The following is a 24,963-nucleotide window of genomic DNA, read 5'->3' as shown; positions in this document are numbered from 1 at the left end:
GAAGTTTAAGAGACTACTAGACAGGTATATGGAGGAATCTAAGGTGGGGGCTTTTATGGGAGGCAGGGTTTGAGGGTCGGCACAACATTGTGGGCCGAAGGGCCTGTACTGTGCTGTACTATTCTATGTTCTATCCTTTCTAAGGGGCCCAAAACTACTCACAAAAAAAATTTAAAAATCTAAACACACAATTATTACATATATAGACTGTACAACTACAATTACTGCAAGTTTACTTCCAGACAAATGTATTGTTTAATACGCTTCTATTAAGGGGTTCAAAAGCTGAGAGTAGAGCCTGAACAATTTAATGCTAAAGTGAGGCCCAGCAGGCACTATCGTCTACTCATATGCAATAGCGATGAGTGGAAAAACAAGCATTTTGTTCTCCAAGCTATCCTTTGTCAATAGTGGTGTTCGAACATTTAATGGAATTTTGTACTGGGAGTGGAGTTTTCCAGGATTTGGTTCAAAGCATGTGAAAACTATCACAATGTGTATATAATTCTGACTTTATCAACCCATGCACTCAGAAAATTTATTTCAGAAACGTTTGGGGTATGTGGTAAAACACAAGTGTTCAATTTGCTGCTACAGGTCGACCTTCACTAATCCAGCACCATTGGGACCTGAGGAGTGCCGGATTAGTGAAAATGCCGAATTACAGAAGGATCACATTAAGCATAATTAATGCCGGATTATCGAAGGAACCAGATTACAGGCAGTCGGATTAGTGAAGGTCGACTGTATTATAATTTTTCATAGAAATATTATGAAATTATCCCACCATGCCAAAACTTAATTTACAACAAATAATTTCCACGACCTACTGGCCAAACTTTTCAATAAGCTATCTAGTCCATCAGATTTTCACCATACCTAAAAACCTTGATTACAGCAGATAATCTGCCACATGGCATTCACCACACAATTTCCAATCACATACAGCACTATGCAAAAGTCTTAGGCACATGAATATAGCTAAGGTGCCTAAGACTTTTGCACAGTGCTGTACTTGTCAACGTGGAGCAGAAAGCGAGTTTGTAAATCTAGCAGGAGCAAATGATGTTGGGAATGGCGAGACTGGAGTGCTGAAGGGGTATGGGACAGGTGGCAGAAGAGTGGCAGGGCAGGAAGTGGTGCTGGTGCAAACATACCAAGGCAAGATTTGATTCCAAATTGGTCATTACAGAATATCTCTCTGGGCTTCCCACTCCCTCTCCTCTCCCTTCCCCTTTTCACAACCATGATTCCCCTCTCTCTGCCCCCTTCCCACTCAGTCCACAACAGAAACCCATATCAGAATCAGGTTTACTATCACTCACATGTCATGAAATTTGTTTTTTTTTTGTGGCAGCAGTACAATAAAATACAGAAAATTACTATGGTATTGTGCAAAAGTCTTAGGCACTCTAGCTATACATACAGTTGCAAGAAAAAGTTTGTGAACTCTTTTCAACTACCTGGTTTTCTGCATTAATTACTCAAAATGTGGTCTGATCTTCTTCTAGGTCACAATAATAGACAAGCACAATCTGCCTGAACTAGTAATACATAAACAATTGTATTTTTCATGTCTTTATTGAACACATTGTTTAATCATTCACTGCCAAGCTGGAAAAAATATGTGAACCCTTGTACTGAATAACTGGTAAAATCTCCTTTAAGACCATGAGACATAGGAGAAGAATTAAGCCATTTAGTAGTAATAACCTCCACCAAATGCTTCCTGTAGCTGCTGATCAGACTTGCACAATGGTGCGGAGGAATTTTAGACCATTCCTCCATACGAAACTGTTTCAGTTCATGCCACAGCATCTCAACTGGTTTAAGGCCTGGACTCTGACTTGACCATTCCAAAACACAATTTTTCTTGTTTTTAAACCATTCTCTTGTGTTTCAGATCACTGCCTTGTTGCAACATCCAACTTCCATTAAACTTCAGGTGATGGACTGCTACCCTGACATTCTCCTGTAAAATGTCTTGATACAATTTTGAATTTATTGTTCCCTCAATGATTGCAAGCTGTCCAGGCCCTGAGGCAGCAAAGCAGCCCCAAACCATGATACTCCTTCCACAATGCTTCACTATTGGGATGAGATTTTGCTGTTGGTGCGCAGTGCCCTTTTCCCTTCAAACATAACAATGGGCATTTCCGCCAAAAAGTTCAACTTTTGTCTTATCTATCCACATAACATTATCTGAGAAGCAGGTGGTCTTTTGCAAACTTGAGACTCGCAACAATGTTTTCTTTGGAGAGCAGTGGTGTCCTTCCATGAACACTATTCTTGTTCAGTGCTTTTCTTACAGTGGATACATGAACACAGAATCTAGCAAGTTCTAGAGATTTCTGCAGGACTTTTGCTGTTACCCTTGGGTTCTTTTTCACCTCCTTCAGCATTGCACATTGTGCTCTTGGTGTGATCTTTGCAGGATGCCCACTTTAGGGAGAGTAGCAACAGTACTGAATTTCCTTCATTTGTAGACAATTTCTCTTACTGTGGACTGATAAACGCTCGGGTCTTTAGAAATGCTTTTGTAGCCTTTTCCAGCTTCATGCATCTCTGCAATTCTTCTAATGTCCTCTGAAAGTTGGTTTGGTCATGTGGCATGGTGCACATAAACAGATCTTTCTTGAGAAGAGCAGGCTCTTTCAGTAACCTGAGTTTGTGTGTGTTTTTTTTTTATATATAGGGCAAGGCACCTCTACAACCCACATCTCCAATCTAATCTCCAATTGGAACACCTGATGCCAAATAGCTTTTGTAGAAGCCATTACCCCAGAGGTTCACATACGTTTTTGAACCTAGACTGTGATCATTTAAATGGTGTACTCAGTATTGATGAGAAGTACACTTGTTTGTGTTACTAGTTTAGGCAGATTATGTTTGTCTATTATTGTGACTAAGATGAAGATCAGACCACATCTTATGAGCAATTAATGCAGAACACCAGGCATTTGCAAAGGGTTCACGAACTTTTTCTTGCAACGACAGGTGGCCCCCGTTTTCTGAACGTTAGCTTTACGACACCTCACTGTTATGAAAGACCTATATTAGTTATCTGTTTTTGCTAACAGAAGGTGTTCTCACTGTTACAAAAAAAAGACAGCGCATGCCCGAACAGCCAAGCTCCTCCCCGGAACTGCATTCTAGCCGGCATTGCTTAAACACGTGCTTTATCTCGATTTATTTTGGGCATCTGTTAGCAAGATGAGTTCTAAGGTATCGGAAGAGCCTAAAAAAGCTCGTAAGGGTGTTACACTTAGCGTAAAACTAGATATAATTAAACGTGTCGATCGTGGTGAACGAAGTAAGGACACCGTCCGCGCGTTGAACTTGCCTGCGTTCACCATTCGCACCATTTATACGCAGAGAGAAAGAATTTTGAAAGCTGTCGATGTTACTGTTGGTTCTGCTGGTAGCAAAGTGGTCTCTCTTAGTCGGCATCCAATAATGGATAAAATGGAAAGTCTATTGCTTGAGTGGATTGATGGGTGTACAAAGCGTGGTGTTCTGTTAAGTTTTCTTATACTTAAGGAGAAATCAGTCAGTCTTTTTAATAAGCTGAAACAGAAAGCACTGGACGATGGTGAGGAAAGTGTTGCGAAAGTGGAATTTAAAGGTAGTCATGGGTGGTTTGAACGGTTTCTGAGGCAAGGGCAGCTTCATAGTTTAAGCAGTGGTCCCCAACCTTCGGGCCGCGGACCGATACATTGCCGTGAAGAATGCAGTGGTACAGCGGTAGTCTGGATGCACCCAGCACATTTTTAAGAAAAAAGCCGAAATAAACAAGCTAATTAATTAGGTGCCCCCCGGCATGTAAATGTCAGAGGCGACTGCCGATTGCATCAGGTGGTTATTCGTGTAAGCAAGTGTTTAACTGTGATGAAACTGCAATTATTGGAGTCTTCCTGATTCCGGTAAGTGAAACTACACTGTACATACATTATTTCTACTTTATATAAGCTGTATATTTTTATGTATTATCTGGTATGATTTGGCAGCTTCATAGCTTAAAGGTTACTGGAGAGAGCGTTTCTGCCGAGAACGCTTCCGCGAGATTTTTGCTGCGCTAGACAGTGCTACAGAAAAGTATTTCTACTTTATATAGGCTGTATATTTATCATATCATTCCTGCTTTTACTATATGTTACTGTTAATTTTAGGTTTGTGTTATTTGGCATGATTTTGTAGGTTATTTTTTGGGTCTGAGAACGTTCAAAAATTTTCCCCATATTAATAAATGGTAATTGCTTATTCACCTTACGACATTCCGGCTTACGAACCATTTCAAAGGAACGCTCTACTTTCAGATAGCGGGGGAAACTCTGTATATGTGCTAAAACTTTTGCACAGTTCTGTACGCACACAGAAGCTGCACATTTAAATCACTCTAGTACAGGTATTATTGTCTGCAGCTTGCCTCGACTTATACTGTATATCAATATACTTTTTCTTCCCAACAGCAGCTGTTACTTAATTTTAGCTTGAAATATTCATAATATCCCCATATGAAGCAAATGGTTTCTGAAATATTATTCATTGAATTCATTAATTTTGCAAGATATTTATTTTTAGGCATACTTTGAGCTCATTGCAACATGTTATTCTGACTAAAGTATTGAAATCTGAATACATCTACCTAATGAGATTATTAAATCTCGCTCTCTCATTCACACCCTTGGAGATTCCAGATATTCATTCACAGACAAATGATTTGGTACGGGGAGGAAAGGGGAAAATAGTCTGAGAGTTCCCCCCCACCCTCCAAAGTAATTTTAGTTCCTTTCCTCATCTCCACATCACTCAGACATAACTGGAGGACAAAATCCACGAAAGAAATGATTGTATAATTTGCAATACGGTGTGCAACACTTCATTAAATAAATTAACCAAATTTAACTTGATTGATGACTGAAGAAAAACTACAATAGCTCCACATTCATTTCTAATGATTTAAACTTTAAACCACTTCAGACAAAGAATGCCTTCTGTAAATCCACAGAAGAGCAACGCTGGCCAATATATCGGGTTAAAATCTAATCTAAGCACACTAAGTGGCAGAAGGAATAGGTTAAGTCTGTAGATTTCTTTACTGACCTATATAAACCCTTCTGCTGAATCTTTGCATCAGTAGCAATACGAATACATGTAGTGGAATAAGGTTGATGATGAACACGTAGCCACCCCATGCAGATACCTGAAATCAAGGTGCAAAAATAAATCAAAATAAAAATATAAAATACAAGTACATCTATAATGCATGAGAAAAATGCTCCATGATTCCCAACTTCAATGCTGAACTGTAAAGACTTCACACAGTCTCATTTGCTATATTACATGTCAGAATTTCAGATTAGGCACTTGAACTAAACATCCAATATTGGGAATATGTTGTAACCTTCCCAATTAACTGATGGTTGAGACCAAGTCCCTGGATTTAGGTAAAGAATGGATAACCCAATCCACAAACTCACTTCGTTCACTGAACTCTTTGTAACCATTACTGATTTACTGTTGCAGATTGGTATTCATATCACTTCGTCAGCTGGGATCATTTAATAATGTCACGATATTGATCTATACCATTCTCTTGCAAAATTCTCTTCTGCTGTCTACACAATAAAACCCAGGTGATATCAACTATAAAAATATGTATTCACTGATTAAAAAACATGTGTTTTCTTCAAGCCAAATTCAAAAAGCAAAGCCAATTAGGAAAGGATTAAGAATCATGCCTCTCCCCAATACTCACAAGTAAAGCCAGCCCTGTATGCCCATCTACATTTCCCTCAAGCCAAATTCAAAAAGCAAAGCCAACTAGGAAAGGATTAAGAATCATGCCTCTCCCCAATACTCACAGGTAAAGTCGGCCCTATATGCCCATCTATATTTCCCCTTGAGGTATCAGTTATCTACTGCATTTGAGAATCACTGTAGTCCTGATAATGAAGGCAATCTTGTATTGCTGTCAGCACAGAATTCTGTGACTTTTATCCAGTCATAATAAAGTGAATATCTATATTTTTAATTCAGGATGGCACAGGGCTGATGGGGAAGTTCAAAAGTGTGGTTGTTCCCATACACTTTGTCACTGTCCTTTCAGATGTTTACACCTCGTAATTCAGTGAAATCTATGCAGGAAGCCATGGCAAACTGTTTTTACATGATATACAATATATTACTTTTATTACTTAAGCTCTATGAATAACAGCAAAGGTGGCTGTTTTATTCTCATTTATGTCCAGGCTCTATATCTGAATCCAGCAGTTATGTGGATAGTCTGGTTAACTTTCTAATCAGGATGTTCATGGTGAGGAATTACCTGAATGTTATTAGGGTCTTTGCAGAAGCAGGCATGGATTTCTTCATTATAAGGATTTGTGAACAGAATTCAAAACACTAAAATTATTAGGAAATGACGGAGGGAGGTTCATGAAAGCATCTTACAGTTGAGTCTATGACATTGGCCAGGGAATTCCTGCAAGAGTGTAACAGAACAAAAAACAACATGCTGGATATACTCCAGGTAGCATTGACATTTTCCATCACCTTGCTGATAAACCACCAGCTGTCATACCAAAGGTAATCAATCTAAAGCAATTAACTTCGTTCCCCCCTCCACAGATGCTGTCTGGCCAGATACACATGTCCAGCATTCCCTATTTTAATTTCAGATTACCAGTTTTTAATTTGCTTTTAAATTCCTACAAAAATGTTTTGAAGTACCTTTTTCATATTTGGTGCTTGTGAGCTTCAAAGTGCTTTGATAATAAGTTGGTCAAGTTCTAATATTATAAACGTACCTCCAAGATTTGGCTCATTTGCACCTACTTAGATCAAGTCTGCAATAACATCTGGAGATATAGTTCTGTCTAAACCGAACCTGAGCACCAGAGCACATATTACTGATGAATAGGTATTATTTGATGGCACTTTCATTAACATTTTCCATCACTTTGCTGATAACGAACAGGAATAAATGGGATATTAATTAGCTAGATTAGATTTCACCTTAATTTTGTGGACTGGACATATATGCATCTCTTTCCAGGCCATCAGAGAAATGCTTGACGGTGTGTCAGCACTGGAACATCTTGGACAATGATACATCGAGCTCTGCACCACGACTTCAGAAATACAGAAAAAGATCGATGCCAGGGCCTAAAGCCTTCATGGTGCTCTCTGATTTATACAGCATGGTGCAAACTAATATGGATGATCCTCTGATAATCAGCCCTCAAGATTCTCACCGATCACCCACACAGATTAGAAAATGACAAAGATATACCTACAATAATAATTTTGCTATGCCATCCTGGAATTTTTGTAAACATAATTTTTAACAAAAGAATAGGTGCTCTGGGAAGAGGGCAAGGGAGAATGCATATTCTAAGCTTTATTTATACAAGGAACAAAAGAATAATCCATCAAATTATTTTTAGCATTAAAAGAACTCCATGCAGTAATGAAACAGGATTAGACCTTCCTTACCATGTAAAAGTAGGACAAGCAGCAACATATAGTCCAGAAAACAGAGCCCGTTTTCACAGATTTGACCTAGAAGGAACCATACAAAAATTACATTGAACATTAAAACTATAGAATTACACAGGCCATCTGCAGGTGATGAATGGGTCACATTTTTAGACATTCTTAAGCTGGAAAATACGCAAAAATCAATATGGAAGCCAAACCTCCCCTATTATTGTAATGAATGGCATCAAAAGCAAGCAAGGATGAAAAAATAGGTCAGTTAATAAAAGTGGAAGAAACTAGTTCTGCTGTTTGTAGGAACAAACTTAAGTCAGTTAGACTTCTGAATTTAATAATATTATAAGGGTTGTTGATATGCACTGCATTAACAACATAGGGACAGCTTGTATCATACACTTTTCATCACTAGAAGCCAACAGTAATAAACTGAAAACACTTGAGAAGTACAGCACAGAAACAGGCCATTTGGTCCATCTAGTCCATGCCAAACTTTTCAACTGCCTATTCCTATTGACCTGCACTAGGACCAGAGCCCTCCTTATTCCTCCATTCCATGTACCTATACAAACTTCTCTTAAACGTGGAAATCGAGCTTGCTTGCACTACTCGTGCTGGCAGCTCATTTCACATTCTTACAACCCTCTGAGTGGAGAGCTTCCCCTCACATTTCAAAGGGGAACACTTTTGGTTCACAATTGCTTATAAATCTTCAAAAGTTCAAGACAGTCACCCAAAATAAAATTATTATAATTTATATAAAAGGCCTGAGAAGATGGCAGCACGATGCAGTGCGCTTAGTCTCTCCGGTGAAATGATATCGTATTTGTTAAATAGGGTACCGTGCACAATTCTGATTTAATGGAGACAGCCATGAGAGCACGGAGGAACATCTGGAGTAACTTCTGAAATGCCCAGTTCGCTGCCGCTGCTACTGTGCAATCGAGAATCTCCAGAGGGAAGGCTCCCAAATCCTTGGCTTTCCCTGCTGCTGGCGGCCGGGGTTGGGGTCAAAGCGCTCGGCAGAGATGGTGCTCTGTGCTCCGTGTCGGAGGGCTGGTTGGAGCTCGAAGTTTTCGGACGTCTCCTTTCGGAGTCGGACTGTGGTCGGGAATGGCAGGGAGAGTTTTCTTCCTTTCTGTGTGAGATGTAGGACTTTCGAGAGACTTTGAACTTTTTTACCATGCTCGTGGCCTGTTCTTCATCAAGTGACGGTATTGCTCGCACTGTTGTAACTATTTGTTACAATTATGTGGTTTTTGTCAGTTCTTCAGTCTTGGTCTGTCCTGTGTTTCTGTGATATCACACCGGAGGAATATTGTATCATTTCTTAATGCATGCATTACTAAATGACAATAAAAGAGGACTGTGTGTCCTCATAATCTAATCTAACCTAATAAATGACTGAAAAATTGGAAATGTTCTGTAAAACAAAGAGCACAATACAAAAACGCATAATACAGCTATCCTGTTGGAATTTGCCTCGGCTATATGTGAAATACAGCAATTCTATTTCGTGCACGGGACTGAGTGATAACGGCAAGACGTTTTAGGGCAAATTTATATCTTTGGAGATGTTGTTGGGACAAAATTGTCAATGGCATCTTTTCTTCTTAAAGTTATTTTCATAAGTCAAAATTGAGAGGTACTTAAAAAATATAGAAATTATTGGGTTGAAAAGCTTAAGTTCCCAGGTCCTGATGTCTTGCATGATAAGGTTTAGGTGCTGTGGTGATAGGGGGTGCACTGGTTATCATCCCATTCTCCATAGATTCTAGGATTATTCCAACAGATTGGAAAGTTGTAATCACAGTTCTTAACAGAAGAGAAAGCAGAGAACAACAAATCTGATAGCTTAGCCATTTTTAATTGGGAAATGATAATATAGATTATAAATGGTAACAGAGCACTTAGAAAATAATAATAGGACTAGACAGAGCCAGGAATGGATTTATAATAGGGAAATTGCGTTTGACAGAACAGATAAGGTCAAACCAATTAACATGGTTTATCTGAACATTCAGAAGGCCCCTTACAAAGGTACAGCAGAGGAAATAAACAAAATTAAAATGCGCAGCATTGGAGTATTATCAGGGCATGGAAAGACGACTGTTTCAGGGACAGAAAAGAGCCTGTAGCAATAAATGGCCATGACCAATGGTGTGCCACAGGGATCCCAAGCAGCTCCCCGATCAACATGAATTACTGAGATTATCAGATCAAACCAGACTGCTAACAAGACAAAATTGAGTAGCAGTACCAGTTGTGACCAGGATGGAGAAAAAAATTCAGGGGATATAGACAAATTTAGACATGGTAGATCAAATATGGAAAAAATGAGGTCATATGCTTTGCTATGAAACAGATTTGTTGAGAATGCTCCTTAAATGATAAGAATTTGAAATATGTTGGTGTTCAGGGAAACATGGTGGAAACCACAAATTCAAAACGCATTTACAGCAAACCACAAGGAAGGCAAATATCATGTTGGCTTTTGAGCAGGAGGAATTAAATTGAAGCACATTTTTTTCAATTAAGTTCGCTCTCAAGCTTTCAAATGTCAGAAGAAAATCCAGGATCATGAAAGCAACAAACTACTGGATTGTCATAAAAACTAATTTCATTTACAAATATCCTGCAAAGAAGGAATTCTGCTTTTCTTACCCTCTTTATATGTGTCTTCTGACCAACAAATGTGGACAAATCAACTGGTCAATGAAGTGGCTCAGAAAGCCTTCCAGTCTGGATAAAAGGGTGTCATTTGGGTGCAGAATAAATATTAGACTAACCACGATGATCCATTAATGAAGAAATAAATCAAACAAACAACAAAGTCAGCAATGGGTCTTGCAGGAGCCATATTAGCAAAGTGTATCAGCATTGATGGATGTGACACGAAGACAGAAAAACAAAGAAGATGCAAACACAAGGAAGTCTACAGATGTTGGAAACCCAAAGCAACACACACAAAACACTGGAGGAACTCAGCAGGTCAGGCAACATCTTTGAAAATGAATCGAAGTTTTGGGCTGACACTCTTCTTCAGTATGAAAGCCAGTTGTGGTCCAACTAAATGGCAGAGAGGACTTGAAGGAATGGCCTTTTGCTTCTGTCTTACTTGTGTGTGTGATAACAGTCATGCATATTGTGGGAGTGGTGAGTCCTGTTCCTTGAAAGTGTTTAACAAGCAACTTATATGGTCCTTCTCTAAAAGTACATAACTAAATTTAATATAGTCAGTTTTAAAAGACTTAATGGTGGGATCTTAAGGTTTCTACTCCAGTGCCATCAGTACCCCAAGAGTGAATCTGAACTGTGAGATTCAGTGAGATATTGAACAATAGTGAGCAATACAGCTGAGAACAATCTTGTCATCATCCAGCACGTACTGGAGCAGTCAGTGAGCAGGAATCAGCAGCATGAAACGAGTACAACCATTCCTGCATCTGTGGCCCAGTGATAACAAGGGTGAATGTAGCCGTTAAGAAATTGACCAGATTGAGCCCGGAATCGCCTTGCCCTACACAGCACTAGTTGTTACATTGCAACTATAATGTAGAAGAGCTTCCTAAGGCATTTCATAGAAGTCATTAGATATAAGATGCCATAAGCGCAGGTAACCAAATGCTGAATCAATAAAGTAGCTTGAATGGCTCTTCATAAAAGATGGGGAAGCAGTAAGGTTTAAGGAGTGAATTCTAGATCATGGGACCTACAAGGTAAAGTTCACAGTGAAGAAAGTAAGAGATTCAATAGAGGCTTGACTTGGAATCAAGCATTATTTAGATAAGTACTTGAATCACCTAGGTATAGAAGGCTATAGGCCAAATGCTGGAAGATAGAATTAATACAGATGGGAGACTACTAGTTAGCATGTAAGTGCTGAGCAGAATGGTCTACTTAGTTCTTTATGATTCCATGAAGCAATATCTTACAGCAATTATATAAGGCCTAGGAGGATTGCATCTGGAATACTGTGAAGAAACCTCATCGCTTTCCCAAAGGAAGAAAATTTTGCAAACAGGTAATTAAGTATGGGGTTTTCGGGTTGATTCCTGAGAAGGAAAAGAGTAAACAGTCAATGTTTCGGGCCGAGACCACCAATCCCAATGAAGGGATTGACTTCACCAATCGACTGTACTCTTTTTCCGTAGATGCTGCCTGGCCTGCTGAGTTCCTCCAGCATTTTGGGTGTGTTGCTTAGATTTCCAACATCTGCAGATTTTCTCCTCTCTGATTCTAGAGATGGTAGTTTTGTCATATAATAAGTGATTAAGCAGACTGGCCCCCATCTTACTCAAGTTAAGATGAATTCAAGGCAATCTCATTGAAAACTCTTGTTCCTGGCTGGAACAAACAGTCAAGTAGTCTGACATGTTGGTCTGAAAATAGGTTTCAAAGTCCAGAGAACAGTGAAAGCTTGGAACTACGTACCCAAGAGAGCTGGGGAGACTCAATTACTGTACCTTCAAGAGACTGATAGACTTATAGGTAAAGGAAATCAAGAAATAAGAGGTTAGCATAGGATAGCAGCACTGAGTTTTCAGCCACGATTTCACTGTGAAGCGGAGCAGGTACAAGAGGCAAATATTTCACATGATGGAAACTGTGCCCCCAGGTGTTAGAATGCTATCATTTCTGTTGGTTATTATTGTGCAATATATTTTCTTAATTATCTAATGAGTTAAAGCAATATACAAGAACACCTTGAATGTAACATCCACTTGAAAAACTTCTTTATTGAAAGCCAACAGCAACTGATTTTACTAAAGATGAAGTTAATATCCAAGTACAGCATTTAGTTCATCAATCACAAGTCTTTTGTTTTATATCTGAAAAAAATTTCTATGGTGGGGTAAGTAATCAAGTTCAGATCAAATTCTTCTCCAATATTGGTATTTGTAAGAATTCAGCGTTTTGTCCAAAATGTGACATATTCAATGTGCCTAGCAAACAAATAGTTATTTTCATACAAAATCACAAGACATTATTTTCCATCTAATTAATCAGCCAGTAAAGAAAGAAACAACACTAACAGCTGCTACCACCTGAAGTGATTGATTCTCCCATCGACTACTTCTCTAAGTTACGGAACTTTAAAGTAAAATTAAAATGAGAAGGCATATGTAGTTACTCAAACAGTTTTTATTTTGTGTGTTTATTCAGAGATGCAACTTGGAACAGGCCCTTCTGGCCCAACAAGCCGTAGCATCCAGCAACCCCCCCCCCCCCCAACACTAACCTAATCACAGGACACTTTACAATCACCAATTAACCTACTAAACGATATGTCTTTGGAATGTGGGAGGAAACTGGAGAACCCAAAGGAAACCCATGTACTTTGGGGGTGGGGGGAAGGAACGTACAAGTTCCTTACAAACAATATTGGAATTGAACTCTGAATTATGATGCCCCAAGCTTTATTAGCATTGTGCCTACTGCCTTGCTACTGTGGAGAAGAGAAAATCTATTCCAAATTCTTAATAAACCAAATCTTTCTGTGTCGCCCATGCCTTTCTAGTTTTGTTGCAATAGTGCCTAATGGAATTATTATCTTTACGCTAGGGTATAAGTGCTCAATTCTTGTGCCATACTAAACTTGGCAGTGTAATCAGCCAATTCATGCATCTGATGGGGTTTTACAGTTGTGTGGAAGAAAGAACACATTTGTTTATTGTGTTTGCTGTGATATTTCTAAATATTTAGAAGTGTCATGAATATTTTCAAGTGATATCTGAACTAGTAATTAAAATTTTATTTTATCAAAGATATACAGAACAAGGATGTCTGAATCAAGGCTGAGGATATTGCTTTGTCCTGCCAAATGTTTTTTCAATAATTCATGGGCTGGGCTTTCTCTGGCTTTCTGAAGGGACCTGATACATCATACGAAACATAGACCCCATGTAGGATCTCACAAAGCCGGCCTTTAATGTGGCAGGGCATTACCATTCAGGGATATGTCTAATTTTACATTTCAGCGAGAAGTGTGGATGGCAGGCCCCAATCAGCAAAATGAGGATTTTACTCGCAGCCAAAGAAGTGGGATGCTACTTGAAAAGTTAGGATGCTTTGCACGGCCAAAACGTCTAAATGATGGCAAAAACTTTATGCTATTAGGAATAGCATTATTTGTACATCAAAGTATACAACTAGATGCTGGATACTGAAAATGAGTGTATTTGAATGTGCATAAAACTACACATACTCAGTGGCTACTTTTTTGGATAACAACTGCTCATTAATACCAATATATCTAATCAAGCCAATCATGCGGAACTGCATTAAAGCATACAGACTTGGTCAAGAGGTTCAGTTATTGTTTAAATCAAATATCAGAATGAGGAAGCAATAAGATCCAAGTGACATTGACCTCTAATTAATTGTTGGTGGCAGACAGGATGGTTTCAGTATCTCAAAAATTGATCTCCTGAGATTTTCACACACAGCAGTCCCTAGAGTTTACAGAGAATGGTATGACAAACAAACATCTAGTGAGTGGCAGTTCTGTGGGTGAAAATACTTTGTTAATGACAGAGGTCAGAGGAGAATGGCCAGACTGGGTCAAGCTGATAGGAAGGCAATAGTAACTCAAATAACAGTGTGCAGAACAGCATCTCTGAATGCACAACATGTCAAACCTGGAAGAGGATGGGTTACAGTAGAAGATCACACCGGGTTCCACTCCTGTACCTTAGAGTGGCCACTGAGTGCGTAATTCTCTCTCTACCTCTTGATGAGCCTTAGCATAACTTAGTCATCTGCACTGTACCGACAATGGTATGTTTGATCTAGAAATTAAAGAAATTGCAACCATTCAGATCTTTTCAAGATCTCAAGCTATAATGGAAAGAAGGGAATTCATTGCTCAGATTCTGAGAGAGATTTCTGGTGAAGTCCCCTTATTCAAGATAGGTAGCAGGGCCAAGCCAGGTTGTTATAAGCCTGTGAGTCTAATATCAGTTGTTAGGAATTTATTGCTAAAGATTGGGAAAGGGGAAGTATAGATAGAAAGGCGAGAATTAATCAAATAATCAGCATAGCTTTAAAAAGGGGAGTTCCTGTCTGATTAATTCAACTGAACATTTCCAAAAGTAACAAAATATTTTGATGAAGACAGTGTACTTGATATAATCTTACATGGACTTCCGGAAAGGTTTGTGAGGAGGTATCACATGGGGCACCTGGTCAGAAGATTAGAGCCCACTTAATCAAAGCTGGCAAATTGGATCCAAAACTGGGTTGAGTGATGGTAGAGTTACTTTGTCTGATTATCCATGGAGATCAGTGTTGGGACCCTTACTGTTGGTTATAAACATCAGCTATTTGGATATAAACAAAAGAGGGATGATTAGTAAAAGAAACTAGTTAAAGTAGAATTCTGGTGATTAGTATGGTGGATTAAGACTTATTTTTGTGCTGTGTGATTCTATTGCTCCAAACCTAAGTGTACTGCAGTCAAACTGGTCATTTGTACAAGGTGAAGCAAATTATGAAAATGACAAAAGGGATATACATGAGATAAATGGAATACAAATTTGTTAAATGGAATATAATGTGAAGAAAGGTTTGAATATTAGAAAATAGTTTTATTTATTTGGAGAGAGATTACATACAATCAAAACCGAGATCTTTGCCAATTACAGTGGATTTCAGTTAATTGGGACACATTGGGACCAGTACATTTTGTCCCAGTTAAGCAGCTGCACCAATTAGCAGAAGTTTCATGGAAATAGATAAAATGGTACAAAAAAGACTAACTACTGTTTAATTGAATAACAAATTATGCATTTAAGTGAAATGCAGAATAAATTAGAACACTACCAAAATTACTACTCTGCCATTAAACTGTAGTAGCTCTTAATAGTTATCGATGGAGCAATTAATCCAGTGTGTGCTGCCATGTTCTTTTGAATGATAGTAAATGAACATGAGCACAGACACTTAGTGCAGATAATGGACTGCCTTCAAGCATGCTTTGACAACTACACCCTCCAAACCTGCGTTTTCATTGTAACATTCAAAATGACTGTCGATAATTTCAAATTCTTTGTAGCTCATAACTTGAAGTAACAAAATCGTTTCATTTTCACTCCCAGCCATTTCCAGCATCTCCAAGCCTGAATGTTTGAAACAGCACTGAACAAAACTTTTCTGAATTGTCTTACGGCTTATTACTCACCAAATATTAGTGACAAAAATCACCACTTTTTGAACAAATGCAACTGACACTCTTTAAAAACTGTTCGATCTAAGCACAGTGCAGTGTCTAACGACCACATAACGTGCATGTGACTGACACTGGTCAGAAACCGGTAACAGTCTCCAGTCCCAATTAAGCAGCATAGTGTTCCAAATAAGCAAATAATATAGTTTTTGCTCTTATCATGCAAGTATAACAAGTAATCAGGAAGGCCTGACTGTTGACCTGTATCGCAAGGGGTCTGAAGTACAAAAGAGTGTAAGCCTTCTTATGACCGCACAGACACGTGCGAGACAACACCAAAGGTACCTCATATGCTTTCCATCTTTACTCAAGGAGAGGTACACTAGCATTATAGGTACTATGTTAATTCTGAACATAAATAAGTTGATATATGAATGTTATGCAGATTGGGCCTATAGTTAAAGAAGATGAAAAATAAGACATTATTTTGTTGAAATATATAAACTATATATCAGCTTGGTGGGGGGGGGGGGGTGAGTTAATGACACAGATCCTGAGATGATATTTCCTTGTGGAGCAATCCAGATCTGAATTGGAGGGTTTATTTTCAGAAATGGGGTATCCATTTGGGCTGAATATGTCAAGAAGCTTCTTTCGTGATGGTTATGAAGCTTTGGAATATTGCAGCCTACAGAACTGTAGAGGCTGAATTATTGAATTATTATTCAAAGTGATAATTTGGTCTGCAGAGACAAAAGTGGAGCTGACACTAAAATTAAACCAACCATAATCTTAATGAATGTCATGGCAGGGTGAAGGAAGCATAAGGATTATGCTTGCTCTCATATTTCATGTTTAGTCTATTCTAATCAGGTCACTGGTCACTTCTCTCATCACTGCAGGATCAGAACAGGTGCGAGTATGTTATGTGATTTCATTACGACCGTGCCTGCACTACTTCAGCTGTTTTGAAACATTGAGATTAAGAAAGATGCTATGAAAATGAAATTCTTCCTCATGATAGAAGTGTATTTTTGCATGTTTTCCCCTCATGTAATGAATACATATCAGAATGTAATAATGTTTTTACCTACATTACCTGCTTTCCTTTATCATTTCCAAAATATTATTTTTCCCCAGTTATCTTGCCAGAATGAAGCACCAGAATTGTGGTTAACTATTGGACATTACCGGTCAAATTATCAGCTTGATAACTGCCCAAAGTAACAAAGAAAAATAGCTCGAAATTAACAAATGTTAATAACTCCTTGAGTGGTGGGTGGAGATACCTCTCTATCAAAGGAGGTGCAAGGTACTCATTTCCTCCACTAGTCTACAAGTCACCCTTGGGCAAGGTGTAGCACCTATTTACCCCCACCCCCTCACCTTGATCAGGGTTATGTAAAGCCATGGGAGCAGGCGCTGAATGGGCGTACGAGCAGCTAGCGCATGCCACAAGTCCTGGTTATGCAACCACTGATACCAGGCAAACAACCTCTGAAGGGTATTGATAATGGCTGGAGTCACCTGTCTTGTAAAGACACTGGCCAGAAGTTGGCAATGGTGAACCACTTCTGTAGAAAAATTTGCCAAGATCAATGATGGTCATGGAAAGACCATGATCACCCTCATTATATGACACGGCACATTACAAATGAACGAATCGTTCTTACTACAGCTAGTTCATGAATAAATATTAGGGAAACATTTACCCAGTTCTGCAAAAGAAAGTGTACCAAGGATTTAACAAATGAAGTCACAACATTTAAAATGCTGATTCCAGGTATAAGGTACAGAAACCCTGATTAGAAGCACCAGATTATAAATGAATGTATAATTTCACATTCTACTTTTTAAATGAACATTTGAGCATGAGTAAGTGCACTTATTAGCAATTGTTACAGCTTGTAATTCAAAGAACAATATTTCGTTCTTAATATTCATTAAAATCTATTTGACTATTTGAAAGTGTGTGTACTTTTCCTTCAGTGATTTGAACTTTCAGTGAAGACACTGTTAGATGTGAGTTACTCAGTTTTAATGAATATTGTATTGTTTTGGCTGCATTTTACATTTCTCCCCAATCCAATTCTGCAGCATTTCCTATGTCTGATGAAGAGTTAACAGCTTGAAATGCAAATTCTGTTTCTGTTCCCACAAATGCTTTTCTTAATATCATTTTCTATTTTACTATCAGAGAAAGATCAATAATAGAACCACAGAATTTTTTTTTAAAAAATGAGGCCATGTGTCTCATCAAGCGTCTGCTGTTGGGAAACAGCTACCCAACCGAATGCCATTTCCAGCCCTAGAGCTCTAATTCTGCTGAGCATGGTTCTTCAAGTTCAACTTCGTCTTGTTTAGATACGATAAGGTTTCTAGCTGAATCATCCTTTTTCGGAATGCAACTCAAGAGTTTTACTATTCTGAATGCTATTTTTGTTCATCTACCCTCTAATGCAATTATTTTAAGTCTATTCACCCTACTTTAAAAACCTTTGCTAATGTTGGACACTTTCAAACAAGCCTCTCTTTTATTTCCTGTTTCAAAGAAAGTAAGGTTACCTCACAGCTACATTTTTCTAGTCTTAACCACAAATTCATAAATCTCTACATTCTCTGCTCTGAAATTATATTATTCCTTTGTCAAGATGGGGAAAAACATCTGAACCGTTAAAGGTAAACACATTTCCAGAATTCCTACTTTATATTACAGTACAGTGCCCATGCTATTCATGTGGAAAAATTAACAAGGCCGCTTTATCAGATTGCAAATGAGAATAGGGTAGTGAAATAAAAGCAGTAGACCCTACATTTACATCTTCGAACTGGAGACATAGTAGCTACAGTGGCAACAAAGGGAAGAAACTACTCATTACCTGTACTGTTTTTAATGTTTAGGTGTAGTTGCTAATGCATTTAATTTGCCACATTAATTGTTTTCATCACTAACATCAATGACATTTTAACCCAATATTGGGTTGCTTGCATAATAATAATGCTGAGGAGGAGAAAAATTTCATTAGCTATTGTGCACTTTGCTTCCTTGCATTATTCTGAATTAACAGAGCCCTGATTTCAGGTTTTCAAATGATTAAAAGTTATTTGAACTTTAATCCTTAGAGCCGCAATGATAAAAAAAGTCTTTTCACCATTGACTATAAACTGTTTCCCAATGTTATTCAAGTTCTAGTTTTCATCCTTTATCAGCAGTCAGTTGCACAATACAAGGATATGCTGTTCTGTAATTTTAATCCTCATTTTATTTTTGGTTAGGTTATGGTGGGTTTTTAAGAAGCTTGGGGCCACTTTGGCATGATTTGTGGTTAAAAAAAAGATTTGTAGTCAACCTTCCAAAAATTTGGATGGCAGTGTTTCTATCCTCAACCCTTCACTGCTTCTAGCTTCATATCTTGTGGCATACAAAATTCTCTGACCAGATAAATAAATTCTCTGAACAGAATTCTTGTCATATTTCCAAGCTAGAAAGAGATATGGCAGAGTTTTATATATATTCTGCTCCTATAATTACCTAGAAAAAGGGTTTTCCTAAAACACTTTGATGCCAGAAGTTTCATGAAATGTTAAGTTGCAATACTGATAAAAATTGATTCAACTTCAAGATGAATAACAAAGTTGCATGATGTGAAAGCAGTAAGAAAAATTAGTTTAATTTAGTAATGGCTTATACAGTTAGTCTTTAAACAAAATTTAAAGGCTGTCAGTTGGAGGATCTAGATTCTCTTCACACCAATTTACACAGTGAATTAAGTTCTTTTATTCAGTATTATTGTGTTTACCAATCATAGGTATTTGTTCTCTTAAAAGGTTATCTTAAGTCACAAAAATCCCTTAGGTAAATCTATTGACATCCTGAATCTAATCTAACTAGAACCTGATGCACAATAATCCCTCATCCCATCTAACCTAAAATATTCTATCAGGCTATACAATATTCCATTCTGTATTGGGTCTCATTCCGACATGTCCTTCCACTTTCCTGGAACTGTTCCTTTAAGCTTACCTATACATATGAAACATACTAATATATATATCAACACTCTGTAGTGTAACATTTTGGGGAATTATTATTAGTCTCCTATGGTTTTTGACAATGTTTTATTGCTTATCATGACCTTCCACTTTTATATTCCAGGCCCTGACTAACGATGGCATGTATCCTGCATGCCTTTCCCCCCATGTTATCTAAAGCTGCTAACTGGAATCAAGTCTGGACACCAAGTTTCTTTGTTCCTCAAAATTCCTAGGGTCCTTCCATTCATGGTCTGTACTCTACCTATGTTAGACCTTCAAAGTGCATTGCAGTGCAGCAAACATTCCAGAAAGAAAAGAGGAAGTGGTAGGGTTCCTTCATTCGACCCCACCCCTCCCCGTACTCTTTTAACTGACTTGCCCATAGAAGACAGAGGGTAGTGGTTAAAGGGCCTTATTCTTGCTGGAGGCCCATGATTAGTGATGTCCACAGGGATCTATTTGTGATGTCCTGGATAAAAATTAAAATCGGTGGGCTAGTAAGTTTGCAGATGATACCAAGATTGGTGATGTTGTGGATAGTGTAGAAGATTTGCAAAGAATATAGATAGGATATAGATTAGTTGCAGATATGGGCAGAGAAATAGCAAATGCAGTTTAACCTGGCCAAACTTGAAGTGTTGTGCCTTGGTAGGTCAAATGTAAAGAGGTGCAAGACTCTTAACAGTGTTAATGAGCGCAGTGATCTTGGGAACCAAGTTCGTAAGTCCCTGTAAGTAGCTATGCAGATTGATAAGAGTGGCTAACAAGGCATATGGCATGCCTGCATTTATTGCTCAAGGCATTGAGTTTCAAAGTCAGGAAATTATGCTGCAGCTTTGTAAAACACTACTTAGGCCACATCTGGAGTATTGCATACAGTTGCCCCATTATAGGAAGGATGTTGAAGCTTTGGAAAGGGTGCAGAAGAGGTTTACCAGGATGCAGCCTGGATCAGATGCATGTGCTATAACGAGAAGTTGGACAGACTTGGGTGGTTGTTGCCTCCGAATCAGTAGAGGCTGAAGGAGATCTGATAGAAGTTTATAAGATTATGAGAGCTATAGATAGAGTAGAATAGACAGTCAGTATCTTTTTCCTAGGATTGAGATGTCCTATACCAGAGAGCATGTATTTAAGGTGACAGAGGCTAAGTTCAAAGGAGATGTGGGGGGAAAGTTTTTTTAACAAATATACAGAGTAGTGGGTGCCCGGAATTAAGAGTCACTTAGACAGGCACGTGAATGTGGAGGAAATGGAAGGATATGGATCTTATATAGGCAGAAAGGATTAGTTTAGTTGGCAATTTGATTACTAATTTAATTGATTTGACACACTGATAGCTCCTATGCTATACTGTTCTAAGTTCAATGTTGTTCCTTAAACTGATGGGGGCGGGGGGGTGTAGTTCATATTGCTAAAGTGATAGTGAGCCACCTACTTGAATTGCTGCAATCCTTCCGATAAAGGTGCTTCCAATCCAATAGTATTATGAATATCCTAATACCCAAGACCCAATGACAACACATTTTCAAGTCAGGTTGATATACTGTATGTACAGTGGATTCAGGTTAATAGGGCTATCAGTTAATTGGGACACTATGCCGCTTAATTGGGACAGGAGACTGTTGTTGAACAGTTTCTAACAAGCGTCAATCGTGTGCACTTCTGGCAGGATAGAAGCGAGGTAGTTGATAAAGCAGCTGAATATGGCTGAGCCTAGGACACTGCCTTGAGGAACACCTGCAGTGATGTGCTGAGGCTAAGATGATTGAACTCTTAGAACTACAACTATTTTCCTCGGTGCAAGGTATGACTTTAAACATTGGAATGTTTTCTCCCAAGGCTCACCAGCTTTAGTTTTACCAGGGCCTCTTGATACCACACTTGGTTAAATGCAACACTGGTATCAGGGGCTGACACTCTATGGAATTCAGGTCTTTCATCTACATTGGGATCAAGACTGTGATGAGGTCTGAAATGCAGAGATCCTGGAACACTGCAAACTGGGCAGAAAGCTGCAATGAACGCCAACATCCAATACTTTGCAGATAATTGAAAGTAAATTTATTGGATGGTACTTGATCAGATTGCCTTTGTCTTGCCTCCTGTGGACAGGATATACATGGGACAGATATGACACTTTGAACTGATTCATTGCCTGTGGAATCATCAGGCTGTTTTAGTTGCCCAGCACACACATGGTGTTGTTGTGCAGCTTCACCAGGTTGCTATGAAACTTCATGGGTCCGGGATTAATGTTGGGGGGTCCGGGATTAATGTTGGGGATTCCAAGAAAGAAACTGGCACATTTTACACAATCCATGATCCTCTCACTACGACCCGATAAATCTGTTGTTCCAAAAGTCTATGAGTCAGACTTTCCAACTTCAATATCAGTTCCTGGATATTTGTGAGGTTATTTCATGGTTGACTGGACAGAAAACAACACTGCCATTTCCAGAACAGGTACTTGTGTTGATGCTTGGTGATCTAAGTTTTATTCTTCACTTAACACAGCAGATGGGCTCCGTCATTTTATAGTGCAGTTCTGCACATTGGTTTTGTACTGTAGGTCATTTTGGAGTGCAGTTATGAAACCTGAGCTATTTAGAATTCAGATTTGGAAAGGGGTTAAAAGCAGCAGAAACTGGCTCAAACATGTACTAAATGAATACATGTCTGTAGTTACACCTTGGCCAGTCCAAGTAAGGACGGCAGATTTCACTCCGTGAAAGACTTTGCTGACCTAGATAGAATTTCATGAAAAGTCAATAGTTCCAAAGTTATTATTACAATAATTTCTACTTATTAAATTCCAAGTGGCTTGCTTCTCTGGATTGTTAATCCAGGCTGTTCCATTAAAGGTATTGGAAAATAACAACTGTGTCACCTAATGGCCCTTCAAGATTCTTTAAATCTTGAATTTTAGGGTTCAGCATTTTAATACCTCATATAGTAAGTATTTCATTCCATGCTACGTTTAATCCCTTTCCAAATCCAAGTTCCAATTAAAACAATCACATTTAGAATGGGGGGGGGGGGGGTGAAGACTATCAAAGCTTACAGTGGGATCTGGACCAGCTGGAAAAATGGACTGCATAATGGCAGATGGAATTTAATGAAGACAAGTGTGAGGTGTTGCACTTTGGGAGGACCAACCATGGTAGGTGTAGCAAGAATCCTAAAATGTCGGCCAGAGTGCTCAAGGAAAAACAGCTGGGGTCAAATGTGAGCTGTGCGAGCGAAGGATGACCTGGGTGCTAGGTGGCCAAGGTATTGTCTCTGCAGACTTGAGCCCGTAGTGCCCGAGGCAATGGTGAGTGATGGGTCGACCTGGACAAAGGATCGACCCAGTTAGGGGTGGAGAGAAGTGGCCAGGGAATAAAAGAATGAGCACACTGGTGGTGAGGTCTCTTGGATTTGGGTTCACCATAGGTTAGGTCATGACTGACGTTGTGGGCTGTTTGGAATGGGGCACTGCAGTTAAAAGGGCTCAGGTGTGCTTCCAAGTACCACTTGTTCTAACTTAGCAATAAAGTGCGTTCTGTACAAGGTTTATTTCACTGGATCCTGTTCACCATGCCACAAACAGTCCTTAACTTTTGGCACAACAGTAGGTCGTACACAGTGAACGGAATGGCACCGAGGAGTGTGGTAGAACAGAGGGATCTGGGAATACAGATCCATAATTCTTTGAAAGTGGTGTCACAGGTATCAGAATCCGACTTGATATCACCGGCATATGTTGTGAAATTTGTCGTCTTCACCGCAGCAGTACAGATAGAGAAAAACATGGTGCAAAAGTAGTGCAAACAATAGAAACAAAAAGTAGTGAGGTAGTGTTCATGGGTTCAATGTCCATTCAGAAATTCAGAAACTGTTCCTGAATCGTTGATTTTGTGCTTTCAGGCTTCTGTACTCTTTCCTGATGAGAACAATGAGAACAAGGCATGACCTGGGTGAAAGGGGTCTTCTATATCCGATGCCACCTTTTTGTAGCATCGCTCCTTGAAAATATTCTGGATACTATGGAGGCTAGCGCACATGATGAAGCTAAGTTTACAACTCTCTGCACCTTATTTTGATCCTGTACAGTAGCCACAGATGCTTTCAAATGCTTTGAGAGGCTGGTCAAGGACTACATCTGCAGCATGCTGCCACCCTCACTGGACCCCCTACAATCCACCTACCAACACAACCGATCAACAGATGACGCAATAGCCACAGCTCTACACACCATTCTTACACATTTGGAGAAGGATGCTTATGTCAGAATGCCGTTCTTGGACTACAGTTCAGCATTCAACACCATAATTCCCTCCAGGATCGACAAGAACCACAGAGACCTCAGCCCTCACCCTGCCTTGTGTAGCTGGATCCTGGACTTCCTGTCAGATCGCCGGTAGGTGGTAAGAGTGGGCTCCCTCAACCTCTGCCCCTCTGACCCTCAACACAGGTGCCCCTCAGGGCTGTGACCTAAGCCCCCTCCTTTACTTCCTGTAAACCCATGATTGTGTCACCACCCACAGCTCCAATCTGCTAATTAAATTTGCTGATGATATTACGCTTATTGGCCTAATCTCAAATAATAATGAGACGGCCTACAGAGAAGAAGTCATCACCCTGACACAGTGGAGTCAAGAAAACAACCTCTCCCACAATGTTGCAAAAACAAAGGAAATGGTTGTGGATTACAGGAGGAATGAAGACTGGCTAACCCCTATTGACATCAATGGATCTGGCCTTGAGAGCGTGAACAGCTTTAAATTCCTCGGCATACACATCCCCGAGGATCTCACGTGGTCTGTACATACCGGCTGTGTGGTGAAAAAGGCACAACAGCGCCTCTTTTACCTCAGACAGTTGAAGAAGTTTAGTATGGGCTCCCAAATCTGAAGAACTTTCTACAGGGGCACAATTGAGAGCATCCTGACTAGCTGCATCACTACCTGGTATGGGAACTGTACTTCCCTCAATAGCAGGACTCTGCAGAGAGTGGTGTGGATAGCCCAACACATCAGTAGATGTAAACTTCCCACTATTCAGGACATTTACAAAGACAGGTGTGTAAAAAGGGCCCGAAGGATCATTGCAGACCTGAGTCACCCCAATCACAAGCTGTTCCAGCTGCTACCATCCAGGAAACAGTAACACAGCACAAAAGCCAGGACCAACAGGCTCTGGGACAGCTTCTTCCACCAGGCCATCAGACTGATAAATTCATGCTGATACAATTGTATTTCTATGTTATATTGACTGCCCTT

At 39.3% G+C, this 24,963-nt stretch overlaps 1 protein-coding gene across 1 annotated transcript in view; it reads right to left on the bottom strand.

Moving 5' to 3' along the window:
* stt3b (STT3 oligosaccharyltransferase complex catalytic subunit B) overlaps window positions 1-24,963 on the bottom strand; it is a 103,351-nt gene that overhangs the window by 30,163 nt on the left and 48,225 nt on the right. The window contains exons 4-5 of the mRNA XM_072283532.1: window positions 7,498-7,563; window positions 5,104-5,203 (exon numbers count right to left, since the gene is read on the bottom strand). Coding sequence (XP_072139633.1) covers window positions 5,104-5,203; window positions 7,498-7,563 — 166 coding nt within the window. The remainder of the gene's footprint in view (window positions 1-5,103; window positions 5,204-7,497; window positions 7,564-24,963) is intronic.

The sequence above is a fragment of the Mobula birostris genome, chromosome 19 (genome assembly GCF_030028105.1).
Source record: "Mobula birostris isolate sMobBir1 chromosome 19, sMobBir1.hap1, whole genome shotgun sequence".
NCBI lineage: Eukaryota > Metazoa > Chordata > Chondrichthyes > Myliobatiformes > Myliobatidae > Mobula > Mobula birostris.
Note: the sequence above shows the minus strand (reverse complement) of the source record. Positions and strands in the feature narration are given on the sequence as shown.